Source organism: Tubulanus polymorphus, chromosome 9 (genome assembly GCF_964204645.1).
Source record: "Tubulanus polymorphus chromosome 9, tnTubPoly1.2, whole genome shotgun sequence".
Taxonomy (NCBI): Eukaryota; Metazoa; Nemertea; class Palaeonemertea; order Tubulaniformes; family Tubulanidae; genus Tubulanus; species Tubulanus polymorphus.
The window spans coordinates 9789504-9804927 of record NC_134033.1 but is presented as its reverse complement, the minus strand read 5'-3'; the positions used below and the strand labels follow the sequence as shown (position 1 = coordinate 9804927).

The following is a 15424-nucleotide window of genomic DNA, read 5'->3' as shown; positions in this document are numbered from 1 at the left end:
TTCAGAAACAATCAACAAACAAGTACACCAAACTGAAATACGTCTGTATGATTTAGAAGAACTAAATAAACATCAGAAGCAAATTAGACCACTAAAGCAGCAATAGAATACAACAAACCTCTCACATAATTAGTTCCTATTCTAACCACTAGGGGCATAAATTTTGTAAACTCATTGTAGCATCCGTTTTTCGCATGTAAATCAGCCATTTTAGTATAGATATCACAAAACCTGGTGTAAGTACATATACATACGTAAAGTATCCTAACCAGCTAAATTAGTTCATACAACTGCCACTAGGGAATGGTAAAAACATCTTCGTTATTCTCGAAGTTATTTTCCCTAAATTTGGTACATTAGTACTTTGCGCTTAGTAGCCATGTCGGTCAACGTATCCACATGAGCTGACCCCTCGGTGGTGCTCCTTCAAAATAGCGGTACGTTATGAACTGATTATAGTGAAATCTTTGGCAAGCTTCCAATTAGGACATTTACTCCAGCAACGCAGAAACCCGTTATTGCTGCTTTGCAGCTATATTTCATATTTATATTCACTTTATGATCGCCCCTTAGTTTGTTTCTCTTTAACCGGTTTTAGCTTGTAACCATTTCGATGTTATATCATTCTTTAGTCAATATCACTTTTGATTACTAAACTAGTCTCTTTGAGCTGGATGGAATATATATATATAATTTTCTGCTGTAACTTAGTATTCCTGATAAAAATTAGTATATAGTCGATATATCAAATGAACTAACATCTCAAGGAAAGATTTTTGGCTTTTATTTTTTTGTCTCTATAATGTATACAAAGTGAATGCAATCGCCCGCACGTAAGTCCCAAGTAGGCTAAGATATGTAGAGTACCGATTTTGGTGAACATTAATGGCTGTCAGGCAGCGTTCTCGATTCCTATCGGATTAGTTATGAGCAGAACATGTGCCTGGGGTAGTCAACCATTGTCTAAAATTGACCAATGAGCATCAAATATGGATGGAAACACACCAACATCTTGTGACCTTAGCACTTAGTTCCCCACCCATAAGGGCAATGATCCTGCTATCCCAGTTGCTCACTTGATATAGGCCTACCTTTTTTCGATGACTTTGAGAACAGGATTCATCCGATACACAAGACAAAATCAACTCAACCAGCACAGCCAGTAAATGGATAGTAGTCATTATCAACGAATACAACACTATTCCTTTTGAAAAAGTCTGCAATGAAAAGGTGAGCTTCATGTTATGCTCTTAATGAGCTATTGTACTTATGCAATTAAAATTTTTGTCTTATCTTTTTTTTGCTCTGTGCAATGTAATCATAATTTGTGGCGTAATAAGCAAAACTGAAACTGTACCAATGATATGTGAAATTCTAATGACTAGGCCTACAGTAACCTTATGCCCAGAGACGGTCTTTATGATGCCAGCAGTATATCGGATATACAAACATACAAATATAATCAGTTCAACGCTGCCACCTTCATGTGGTCCGAAGTAGTTTGATGTAGTTTGATGTAGTCTGATGTAGTTTGAAGTTTTGGAGGGTTATTCTGTTATTTTGTTGGCGGTCACATTTCAGGTAGCCTCTGTGTATAAATCTTATCAGTGATTTATACTGTGCCTGTAGGCTGTTTGTCTTGTTGGTTGATGTAAGTCTTCCACATCCCCCTCAACCCCCAGCCTGACGGACGAGGCATCAGAGGAAAAGTCGGGTGAAAGCTCCGTCACACTAATTTCCATTGAAATCAAAAGATGAATGATAAATGACTTACCAATGTAGGCATATAGGCTTTAGCTGTAAATACCATTGAATATACACTAACCAATTGAACGCACAGGGAAAGAAGCCAGAAAATAAACATCACCCAAGCTGATCTGACACTCTTTATACGTTCAAACTGTATGCATAATATACATAATATCTGTAAATAAAAAGAAAATTTACCAGATACAAATCAACTAGCACGAGTGCCACTACAGGGTTAAAACCAAGCGATGGACAAGGATTTCATATCAGGCCAGCAGACTTAGATTATGTTTTTATGATTAGTCAGATCTCAGGTTGTTATGTATTCTAAAATGTTTCATTTGGGTGTTCAAAGCCATCATGGAATGTACAATTTAGATGGCATATTCCTTTTAATATAATCTCAAAAAGAAAACAATACATCAAAATTTGCATGACAATCACTTTTGAAGGTTACATTGCATGTCAGTAAGCGACTTTCAGTAGATATATACCAGCTGCCGTTTTTTGGGGAAACAATCCATTCTATCCACTCTCACTATGCTCGACTTAACCCTTTCAGTACGCACCCCCTTCCGAGAAGCCAGTAAAACATATACAGAATAAACGCACCCCATTTCTTGAAGGGGGTCACTTTACGTTAGATTATTATGTTGGGACTTGAACCCTATTGCATTTGAACGCTTCCTGGTGGTAGTGAACATCTACCAGGTGGTGCTCCAGTAGATTCTGCGAGAACATTTTTAAGTGTTATGAATTCTTGTAAGTTTTGTGGTAAAACAAAAGGAAAAATGGCACCGAAATTGCGACTCACAGTCAGTGAAGCGTAAAGACGATATTCAATTGAATTCCAACGGCGAGAAAGTCACTGTTATGGACTAAGGAGAGGTATAATCTGTTTATGAAGGTATTGATGCATACAGATAGCAATAATTGTTTTGATTCAGTAGGTCTAGGGGGGTACTACAGGTCTAGTGACATAGATACATGTATGATAAGCAATTAGGATTTCATTTGAAGTAAATTACACAAAAATCGTTTCTCAATCTTTTCATAGACTGATTCTGAGGAAGTAGAGAATACAAATAGCAGATTCTATTATCATCTGTGCAGTCTGAGGTGCCCAGGGATCACTCAGATGAAACATAACCCCACCAATACAATATTGTTTATGGTCGAGTTCTATATTTCCATACCATATCAAACAATACCATATTTGTTGTAGGGAAACTAGAGGAGTCTCTGTCAGTACCTTTCCTGATTTGGTAAGTGCATTTAAAGATATCGGGACGACATCTTTGAAGTGGGGGAGGATGTCACATGGTGTTATTTTTATTGGAGCATTCCAGTTCCAGTTCATTTGCCCTCTACTTTGGGTATATATAAATGTATATCCTGTTTATATTCAGTTGGTGGTGCTGAATCATTAGAGAAATACATCTGGTTAATAAATGCTTACAGTGTTACCAATTGATCGTTTGTTTATTTAGTTGGAGTCATCTGTGGTAACAAAGGAATCAGCTGATCGGTGCTGCATTGAGTGCAGTACTGCAAGTGGCAGTAGCACAGGCGGGACTCGGGCATTTGGAAATCCGCTCCGTGACATTTCTATGACATATTTTGTTCACATAAATTTCTTTTCTAATCATACCATAGAAAAGAAGTGTTGTTATCTATTTCTGTATGGAAATTGGCCTTTTTTTAGAATAACTATTTTTCTAGGCTTCGATTGCAATTTTCCATGGTGATTTTGAATCCAAGATGGCTGACATTGGTCACATGACATCAACGCACCATTCTGATTAAAGGAATGATTCTAAAATGTATCCCTGCTTCATATCTCAAATTTGGGGTATATTTTGTTAATATAGGTTGAGTAGTAACTGAGCAATGCTAAGTTAACTGGAGACACTAGTTTCACTCAAAAATCATCTCAGCATTATACCATATAAAATGGCCAGCACTAAAAGGGTAATCAATGATGATAATATGGTCAGGGTTTGGCAAGATTTGTACCTCTTGATTATCAATGACGTATGTAAAGACACAGTGCACTTCATCTAAACATTTACAAGTGCTTGAATCTTTTGTGACAATTGTAAAAACGAAAGGAATAGTAAATTTGTGAAGATAAAAACATTGACTTAATGATAACATATTTGCCATAATGCGCAACATTCATTTCTTTCACGATTGATAGTCAACTTGACATCCTTTTTTAAAGCGCTAGTATCGATAATACAGGAATGGCGACAAAGAAAAACATGGGTGTTAGTTCAGTGAACATGGATTATCAACGTTTACAGCTCGAGAATGCTTTTAAATTGTTGATTCATCAAAATACAGATGGTATAGCAGCAAGTTAATCCTTTCAATACTGTAGTGCTGTACCGGAGGGAATTTAGGGGTTTATGGGAGTATATTTGAGGAGATGACTTTTGGGCCTATGAAGTAGACATAAATAATTTGGATATAAGTAAACCTGAGGTCAAGGTCACATAATCCAAGATGGCCGCCATGAAAAAAATTCATGAAAAAGTTTCAGATAAACTGCTCCGTCTCCCAGGAAAATGCACTGATCTATTCCATTTCAAATGAAATTGTATACCATACATCCTTACTTTATACAGTAAAAATTTCAAAGCAATAAAACAACTCAAAAGTTAATTTTTCCACTCATTTACTGACTTTTCCGCCGATATGTCAGAAGGCCAAATGTAAAGGGGTTTCATTGGAGTATAATTGGGTTGATAAATTATACAAATAATTTGCATAATGTGACAACCGGATCAACAGATTCTAAAAAATTGTCACTGATTTCATTTTCATCATCATCGAAATCATTGCCGACACTATACCTATTTCTGACTAAGTCTCATCATCTGAACTACTGCTGTCATATTCGTTGTCACTCTCATTATGTTCACTACCAAATTTCAAATTGTCAGCATCATTTACGAGCTGCTAAACCGTTTCATCCAACTAAATTGTTTTTTCCTGGCTACTGCCATCTTGGATTTTATGCAGATGGCAGCACCGGCTGATATAGATCGATATACCTTTCTAGGAGAAGGGATAAGCGATTCCGTATCACATACGCATGCTAGCTTGCCTGTTTGTACCGTACGCCATACGGTAGTAGTATGGCAATTGTATTGTATTGTAAGACTATGTAAATAGTAATCCAGAGAATAACAATAAGCTTTTCTGGGATAGCAGCAGAAAATCCAAATGACACTTGTTTTTGAAATTCAATGATGCTGGTCGGCGTAACGCTTAAAACTTTTGACAATATTTTTTCAAGGTGAGAATAAGAACTTACGTATGAAAGCAATGATAAAGTTGGCTTCAAAGAACTTTCAGTTAAGTCTTGCAATGTCAAATATAGGTCAGCCACAGAGATCATAGCCAAGATGCATATTATTACCTGTTAAGTAAAATGAACATATCAAAACAATTAAAAATGAGTTGCTCTTGAACGATAGACCAATCATTAAGATAGGTTAGGCATGGCTTGAATGGTGGTAAGTTGATAACTTCGCCACTTAAGCCAAGCGCACATCGACACTGCGATTGGAGACAACTAGTTGCTACCGAACGATTACCCCGCGCACATCGAAATCTAGTTATAACCGGTCAGTTGCAGCAACTGCATGGCGCGTGTCGATCGTCGAGATCCAGAGCGCGCACATCGAGGGATATGACTGCGATTGAGTACAACCAGTTGCTCAAAAGTAGAACATGGGCAACTGGCACGAAATTGGAGATAGATCGACGCTTACCAATCGTAAGCTCGCTCACATCGACACATTCAAGCAACTGATCGTATCCAGCCAGTTCCTCTCATGCGCCGAAAACTGCCTTGCAACTAGTTGTCTCCAATCGCAGTGTCGATGTGCGCTAGGTTTAGAGACGGATGTGTATTCTGTGCATACATGAATTCATTACCACCCAGAGAGCCATATTCTGAATTTGAGAAGTTTGTTAGTTACAATAATTTCATGGCTATGTATGTCTTCATCAAATGATTAATTCAATCACATACATGATTATGACTTGATACAACCCAGTTAAATGATTTAATTATTATCGTATTATTTCTTATGAATCTTATCGACCCTGGGGTCCATACCTTCGGATACAGATGTTTAAAATTGACTACCGGTAGTAGCGGATGTGTGAGGATATGGCCAGTTTTTTGTCGGTGAAAACAAATCTAAGCTTTTCATTAATTCTCTTTTATCCACTACACACGCTATATGTTGATGTATTAGACGTAAATGGTTACAGTGAGTATTCAGTACAACTGGAAGTCGTCATAATGTAGTATTATGTGGCATTGTTTATGAATACAATGGCTGTTGAATAAAAGGTTGTAATTCTCATACATGCAAATCAACTGTGTTTGTTCGTCATCTCCCGACTCTGAGGACATCGCCAACATGGTGGCAGCGGTATTTAAGGACCGTACGTTCTAATTTCACCAGTGAGTGATTGATTGTTTGAATGAATGACGAAAAATGGCTGAAAACGTAGACGGGTTACAAAGTCCATCGCCGGGTGTGTTTCGCCCACCGCCGCAGCTGAATCTAGCAGACGGCAATGTCCAGATAATTTAGAAAGATGGAAAAGTCAAATGGAGATTTACCTAAGTATTGCAGTGGCACCGGGTACGAGTGATGAAACAAAGGTAGCGATTATATTGCACTGTGCAGGGCCGAAGGTAATCGGGGTAACCCAGAAAAAACAAAGTCCTTCAGACGCATCGATTCTGGAACACTCATCAAATTGAACCATTTGATACATTCCTCACCGAACTCAAAATCTTCAAAAATGTGTAAAAAGTGCTGATTTCGGCGAACAACAATGGCCACCAGTCGGCCATCTTGATTCTGATAGGGCCAGTTTTTGGGCTGAAGATGTGTCTAGGGTAGATACATGTTTTAACCAAATACCAAGATGTTACATTGAAGCGTCTTCAAAACTTCCCAAAATAACTGGATTCCATCTACGGATGGACGACGGACGAAAAGTGAACGCAATGGCCCGCTGGGACTTAAGTCCCAAGTGGCCTAAAAGCGTGACTACCTAGAGCGACTTCATGTGAAGAGAAGCAAACACGAAAATAGATAGGAGCCATCATTTTTCTTATTAAATGATAAAGACATAAAGCAAGAAAAAGTTGAATTTCCTTCAAATGACAATTAACTACGATCATCCAATAAAGATAAATGCCACCATAAACTATCGCCCCCTGACTCATAAAAATAACTAAGCCTAGTTTTTTTTCCTTACTTCCTATAGTTTAACTACATAGTTAGCAACCAACTAAGTTAGAGAACAGGCATCATGGCACCAGTCTTAACTGATATCAGAGGACTTCGGCAAGATCCAAAAATTTTTTTCCTTGGTCGATAATTGGAAGCCCTGCAAGTGTCAACTTTATTCGTGTGCCCTTTCATCAGCATCCGTTGACCAAGAAGGATAAGTACTGACTATAAAGAATAATAATGTCATGACCGTAAGTCAGCCACCTTGAATCAGATCAGACCAATTTGAGGGCTCCAGTTGTATCTCCGGTAGGCCGAGATGAAAGGATTTCAAAAATCTAGCAAGCCAATTTGATACTACATATCTATGTCCCCTGCAATAGCCAGTAGGGAATGACCCCTGAAGACACTGATCTTTAATATTGGAAAATGATAAGTGTATCCAGGGATAACCATACTATGAAATATTGTTGTCCAGCTATCAATGGTTATCTAAGAATTGAGTTAACAGGGTTTACAGGTTTACAGGGCGAAAGACCTCTACTAACCTGGACCTTTGGCCCTAGAACTCCAAAATCACTAAGGCACATCCTCTCCCCAGGAGTAATCACAATATGAAATAGCATTGTCCTGTCATCAATGGTTCTTCTTGAATCGTTTTAACAAGGTTTCAAATTAATGACCTGAGGTGACCTCAACCCTTGATCCTCAGACCCCAAAATCAAAAGGGCACATCCTCTCCCTAGGTGTCATCATAATACGTAATATCATAGTCCTACCATCAACGGTTCTTCTTGAATCGTGTTCACAAGGTTTCACATAAAATGACCTTGACCTTTCATCCTTGGTCCCCAAAATTGATAGGGAACATCATCTCCCTAAGGGGTAATCATAATACATAATATCATAGTCCTGCGATCAACGGTTCTTCTTGAATTGCGTTCACAAGGTTTCACATGAATGACCTGCAGTGACCTTGACCTTCGATTCCTGGACCCCAAAATAATGAGGGCACATCCTCCCCTAGGGATAATCATACTGTGTAATATCATAGTCCTGCGATCAACAGTTCTTCTAAAATCGCGTTCACAAGCTGATGCGGACGGACGGAGGCGGATACCAACGCCTGCACGGGGGACGATTACATGATTCCTTATACAGATGAATCAGCCCTTAAGTAATGGGTCTTCCCAAAAAATAAAACATTTATCATTGGCAATACTTACACTTTTTGAAAGATTCAGCAACACGGATGAATGTGATTGAACGTTGTTTTTCTGACACAGGAACAACAGATACAACGGCGATGTTATGTTCATGTAAACACATGGAATCCATTGTAATATGGTTTTATTGAAACATTCAGTGAAATTTTGATAACTTGCATGCCTGAGATCAGAATCCTGAAAAGAACATTTAGGCATAGATATTGCATGTGTTATATCATTGGATATCTTGTAGTTGGCAGAAAGGTGATTAAGTCAATTTCATTAAGTCAACTGATTAAGTTATTTTGACGCTATTAACCTATTATAGTAGAACTCGCTCACCTCAGATCTCGGGGGACCGTAAAATTTTTTGCGAGGTATACTAATTCCGAGGCAGGAGCAGAAATGGATATGAATATTTTCAGACATGGTTTCCTCTATGTTTCAATGTATGTATGTCTTGTTGCAATAAAGCGCGTAAACTCCAATGTTTTAAGACATATCCAAACAAATGACCAATGAAAACTTCCAATTTTTAGTCTTTTCTTAATAATTATTCCTGGGGGAATTTCAGAGGGCTTAAGTAAAGTTTAATCCAGCCAAGTTGCTTTTAAACGTACATGATTTGATTTCCTGACTATACATACTTTCTATTTTCTCCAATAGATGGTGGCATTTGTCACAATTATCATTTGGGAGCTCATTCTAGATTTCCGGTAACACAATTCAAAATCAATAAATTGTATGGATAAATGTATTGCATAGATCGTCAGTATAAAAATGTCTCAATGGGTAAAAAACACGGAAGGTCGTTTAAGTTTTCCGAGGTGATCAAAGAAAATGACGTTTGTCCCACGGTAATCAGTCTGAGCTAAACAAATTTCTGAGGAAGGCAATTCCGAGCTAAACACATATTTTTCATTGAAAAACAGTTACAAATGAAAAATGATTTTCTATTTTTCCGAGGCAGGCAAAATTCCAAGGTGCTCAATCCCGAGGTGAGCGAGTTCTACTGTACTCCCCCATCACACCCCTGAGAAGAAAAGTTTTTCAAATATAGATTTCTAGAGTAAGTCATCCTGAAACAGAAAATGTATAGTCTTAAAATGTTTCATTGAGCTGAAAGCCCTCAGAAATGCTTAATCATGAGATTTAAATAATGGCTAAAATTGATCCCACGAAATCTAGCAATCTGAAAATAGGCATGAAAAGAGTTAAGCCGCCCAAATACATTGCTAGGCTCTTATGTCTTAACCTAAAATTAAAAGAACCTAGATTTTGTAACTGCATTAAGTTTTTAAAATTGATTAGGGTTAAAGCTACCAAATGATGCAATAATGTTAACAAGCAGTTAAGCAAGAAACCTCGTAGGAATATAGACTCCAACGGGTCCTCATTGAATCATTTTTACATTAGGCCTAAGCTAAAATGTCTGACACTGAAATGGAATGAATCCTTGAATTTCCATTATTGTTCATGAATCATATGTAGGCCTATACATACCTCTATGTTTGAAGCATTTCCACATGAAGACAACCAAAACTGACTAGTTGGTACTTCCATGATAAATTCTTTTCATCAAAACTTTTCTATAAACCTTTTTGGCGGCCCCATTCAGTTTCCTCCCTGAAATCAATTGATGATCATTATTGACCTATCAATAGGTAATGAAAAGTATTTAGAACAAGAGGCCCATGGGCCTTGAAGCATTGGTAGATTATACTGGGGTAAGGTATACAGTGTTTAATGCTTTACATCTGCCGGAAAATGTTCTATGACGATGTTGATTGGGAGGACCACAGACTTAAGAATTGAATGAATTTCATTTTTCTGCCGAACGCCGATTTAGCCTACGCTATTTTTATTCTTAAACCTCATTAATGCGATTCTGTTATAGACAAAACTAGTTTATTCTGATGTTTTCCATCATTTCCCAGCCAAGCAATTTATATCTCTCAAGATTCCTACACAAAAACACATTTAAATACAACAATTTCGCCACTTTCGCCTACACAAGATTCGTATTCAATGTACAACTGTAAGGGTAATCTCAACTGACTGTGGTTTTTCTTGCATGAACTGTTAGGCCCTATTAGTTTTGGGGATCATTCATTTATTACATACCCATAAAATTTGAATTTTTCAACCCCACCTACCCCTCCGTATGCAAAATCGGCCATTTTTTCGTATACCTTAAGCATTACAGTACGCAATTGCACTGACCCCTACCACCTCCCCCTCCCCAAATGCGTACGTAATAAATGAATGACCCCTTGCTGAATAATGAAAACAAGAGGCCCACGGGCCTTATACCTTCATGACGCAGTGGAAGAAAGACACTAAATATTTGGATGGATATATGAAAGCTGTGGGTACTGGAGTGTGTAATGGGTAGTGTAGTGTGATCTGTGTGCATTTGTGGCCAGCACACAGATCACATTGTTCAATGGGGTTTGGTCCAGGACTCGCGAGATTTTCAACAACACGGAAGTAACGTGTAATAAATGATGACTTGAATTGCATGACTACCTACCACCCCTCATTATTGTTGGAAAACTAAACGTTCGGCACCGACTAAAAATTAGTAATAACATTTTAGAAATGGCCAGAATTTTAACTTAGGTTCTATCCCATTTTTATATTACAATTGCGATTGGTATAATTTTTTTTTAAACGGCCGTTTAGGCTTCATGTTTCGTCTGCAATTCACTGCAAATAGTTACGCAACTACGCACATTTCAGTGTTTTTGGCAGCTGAATCAAAACTTGAAAGCACGATCCATACAGCCGAAAAATTCCCCAAGGGTTATAAGGTATTCAGGAAGGACCGAACCATCAACAGGGGTGGTGTCTTTGTGGCAGTAAACAAGAACTATATTTATGAACACCTAACCGACGCAGACTCAGAGGCTGAAATCATCTGGGTCAAGGTACATCTCAGATCGAAGCTTGAGTATGCGTCGACAGTCTGGGACCCCTACCACCGAAAGAACATTGAACATCTTGAGAAAGTGCAGCGGAGAGCCGCGAGATTCGTAACCGGAAACTATAAGCGTATCAGTAGCGTCACAACAATGCTGGAGGAGCTGAATTGGTCAAGCCTAGCCCCCCGCCGCCAAGAAAATCGCATAGCGCTCATGGCCAGAATAGTAAACGGAACAGTCCCTGCAATCCACAAGGAAAATTACATCAACCAAGGATCAGGAAGAACTATACGGCGGAACGATTGAAAACTGCTACAGGTTAGAACATCGACCGAGCAGTCAGGAGATCATCCATGTGATATGTTCTGCTGCCTCAGTACGCACCACCTAATCGCACCACCTTCCCCCAGCATCGTTATACGATCGAGGTTCAGATGCAGTATCCTATGTAGATGTAGAACTGTATGCCCTATGGTGCTGCCATCTTGCAAAATTCCTGCGCTAGCACCAACAAATATTTCCGTGCGGTGCTACCACCTAACATAAACAATTGCTATTAACAAGAATTCTGATCTGAATTTTTAAACTTCCAATACATGTAGGCCCAATATTCATTTCTTCAGTAGTTTAATTTTATAGGTCGTTAAGTAAAACAGCAGGGTCACAACCAACTTTGACTAAGGCCAAAAGAGGCTTCATAGTTGTATTGCTATAGGAAAAATTCAAGCACTTAAACGCACTTTTATAAAATGCCAATCCAATGTGTACACAGTACTTTAAGTACAACTGTGATTATCATCAAACAACACAATGCAATTAATGTTTGAAGAAAGGTCCTTCTGGATTAGGTGATACAAAATTCTCTGATACAGAATTTTCAGAATTAGAGAGGAATAATTTGAGGGGACTAAGGCTAAAACTCTGATAAAAAGAATTTGAGGGATATCGTACCCTCAAAAATTGATTTTGGAATTTGAGGGGTTTTTATGGGATTTGAAGGGCTGTAGGAACCCTGCCATTGTAAAATAAATTTCTAAGGGAGGACTGCAGAATCCACGAGTGCCGACGCCCGAAACCATGAGCACTCATCCCGAGGGAAGCACTCCCCTGAAACATCTTATAGGGCTATTTGGAGGTGCTAAGATGTTATTCCAGCATTTTCCATTCAGGCCCTATAGGCCTATGCCTAGTTCAACCATGACATTTGCCTCAGCAATCATACAAGCAATCTGATCGGTGCCAAAAGTTTTCTAGTGGCAAACCGTGTATGTATCCGTGCAACCGGTCTAGTGTGACAGGGTTTTGTGGCGCAGTTGAGTCTAGCAATGCCATCAGGTTCGAATTCTAGCGCGACAAATGAATAGGTTTAGGCCTTATTTCTTTTTTTACGATGCATTATCTCAGCAGTTTACAAACTCTAGCCCTAAGTTCTAATTACAATTAATTAGGAAGTGGATATTTAGCCGGATCCGGTTACCGACTTAGGCCTATAAAGATATTAAGCCGGATCCATATATTATAATATAGATTAATAAAAGTAACAATAAAATCATTATATTGGGTTTAGGGTTAGGGTTTCGATAGGGTTAGTGTCAAGAGGATGAGAAGATGGTCAAGAGGGTTAGGGTTAGGGTTACGTTATACCCCTAGGGATAGGATTAGGGTAAGGTGAGGTAGGCCTACTATAGTTAGTATAGATAGTCAAAAACATTCGGCTGGTTTTCAGCGAGCTCAGTGGTCTAGTGGGAAGACGCTACGCTAGTAATTTACAGGCCCAGGTTTGAATCTTGCATTATCCACTCCATTTTCTCTAACTCTGTTCTCCACACTTCCTTCGAATTTACTAAGTCGCACATCAGTGCGCATCTGCAGAGTAAATCAGCCAATCAGCGACGATATCCAGCAAAATATCGTCCAGAATTCGGTGACCGGACCCAGCAAAATATCGACTGCCTAAAAATTATCTATGTAAGGCCTATTATCTGATACGAGCACCTGTGGTCTATGCCGATCGATTGCACTTGCTTTTGAAGATGGTAAAATCAAGCGTTATTGTTGTTTGGGTCAGCCGTCAGTAGTGGTGACGAAATTAGAGTCTAAAGTCTATTTATTTTTGATTGTCCACAATCTTTTAGGGATATTTCGCTTAATTTTCGGCGTAAACCTCACATAGGTCTTAATCGAATCAGCAGGGTTGTGCAGGCCAGATAAATCATGGTTTTTTTATCCACTTTTTTTACTGACTAGGGTAATATTGTGAGTCGTTAATTGGTCTCTTGGCGACAAGAAGCTGCTTCATCCATGATGTAGGCTAATTGATGCATCCTCGTCGCGCAATGACTCATTTGCAAATTGCATAAAGAAATACGAACAAAATGGCGATCTTTCTCGCCGATTTTAAGCTCAATTTTCAAGAACATTCCGGTAAGATTCAAGAATAGGGGACTAGTGGTTAGGATTAGGGTTAGGTTTAGAGATAGAGGTTAGGTTTAGTTCCCTAATCATCATTAATTACTATATACATTACTATCATTATATATCATCATTATCAATTACTAATATTATTACTTAATTGATTACTATCACTACATAGGCCTATATATTGCTATAGTCCCCTATTCTTGAATCGCACCCATCAATCCTTCAAATGGATGTAAACGACGATTTATCTGGACTGCACCACTCTGCAGATTCGATTAAGACCTATTTGAGGTATGCACACCCAAAACTAAGCGTAATATCCCGACAAAAAGATCGTGGACAATCAAAAATGGACTTTTTTTAGGAGTTCGTTTCTTGGGCCTAGGCCTATAAAATTTGTAACACTTAATGACGGTAAATATCGTATTTAATTTGATAGGATAGCGCAGATATAATTCTACCATTTGCTGTGTCACTGCCATGTTAGATTAGGCCTGTTAGAATTCATGATTTTGAACTTTGGGCTTGACCCGCCCCTTGCAATCCACATTTCCAAGCACCTACTTCAAATGCGCAAAACATACTATTTCTCATCCGGCGAAGCCACTGTCGAAAGCGTTCGGGTTCGAGTCCCGCATAAGTTTGAATCGTTGGCCTGATTCCTTACCCGAAGTTTTTCAATTCAATTGAATTCGATATCTTTGTTTTTCATAACATCATCGGCAGAAGAAATCATAGGAGTGTAAACTGAGTTTACACTTCTATGAAGATATACAAAAAGCAATAGACTGGCGAATTTTTTTCTCATATCACGCGATGAAATCCAATATATAACTTAGGAGGAGAAAGGAGTACATGAATACAGTGAATTTAGAGACTACCATTTTGCGGAAATTGATCAGTTGTTAGAACAGCACATCTGACTATCAAAATCGATATGGACATAGTTCGATGTACTGCCCGAACAATGGACAGCGCAGTAATTCGAGAGGAAAAAGTCGCCACCAAAACTACTTCTAATAGACGGCATATGTGCTTTTCATTTATATTTAGTTATTCATTGCCTTATTGCGTTTTTTAATTTGATCAGGTAAAGAAAATTATAGTATTAATTATTGATTTATTGTATTAATTTTTCCATAATAGAATGTGTTGTGTTCGTAAATTGTTTTGTATGAACCTGGATCCAGTTCCACAGTTGTGAGTGAAGAGTTAACTCTGAGTTAACTCATTGAAAATGAACTAACTTTAACTCAGAGGCAAATCTTAACTCACTACTGTGGAACTGGATCCTGTACTTTAATAGTTTTCTCTTTTCATCAACTTAAGCAATATACCGGTAGGCTACCTGCTAAAGTTAAATACTTCGCGATGATTTCAAAATCAAACCCCTGTTTCGCTCCCGGCAGGTGTGGTGGGTTTGTAAGGGACACTCGATCAAAAAATCAAACGAAATTTACCAACCAAATAAATAACAGGGACAATCTAACTATTTTAAGATTTTAAAAAATTGAATGGGGAAGAAAATGTAACAACTGCGAATTAGGGATCTATTTAGACATAGACATCCATATAGACCAAGTCGTAAATGATTTAATCAGTTTCTTTATTGATTAGTGTTTATCTGGGTATGACAACTGACAACCGTCTGTCGTTGCCAAACTCAGCCTCGAGCTGGTTCAACTTGTAGGCTGTGGGTCATTCTCCAAAAAAGATGTTTTTTTGTGGCCCACAAAATGGAAACCACATTTGGACTCAAGAAGAACTCACAAGAAGTAAAATTTATACCTTGACAGCATCAGTAGGCCTATATTGAACAGATTATCCGTAGCAAATAAAATGTGAAAATTTC

General features: G+C 38.3%; 1 protein-coding gene across 9 annotated transcripts in view; it reads right to left on the bottom strand.

Moving 5' to 3' along the window:
* The window catches only part of LOC141910687 (multidrug resistance-associated protein 1-like), a 134023-nt gene extending 119892 nt beyond the window's left edge, over positions 1–14131 (bottom strand). For all 9 annotated transcript variants that reach the window (XR_012619915.1, XR_012619914.1, XM_074801402.1 and 6 more), the window contains exons 1-6: positions 14034–14131; positions 9731–9853; positions 8246–8422; positions 5072–5176; positions 1775–1924; positions 1092–1217 (exon numbers count right to left, since the gene is read on the bottom strand). Coding sequence is in view for 7 of the 9 variants with exons in the window: in XM_074801402.1 (XP_074657503.1) it covers positions 1092–1217; positions 1775–1924; positions 5072–5176; positions 8246–8422; positions 9731–9790 (618 nt within the window). In the remaining 2 variants the exon portion in view is untranslated. The remainder of the gene's footprint in view (positions 1–1091; positions 1218–1774; positions 1925–5071; positions 5177–8245; positions 8423–9730; positions 9854–14033) is intronic.
* Positions 14132–15424: the final 1293 nt, after the last annotated feature.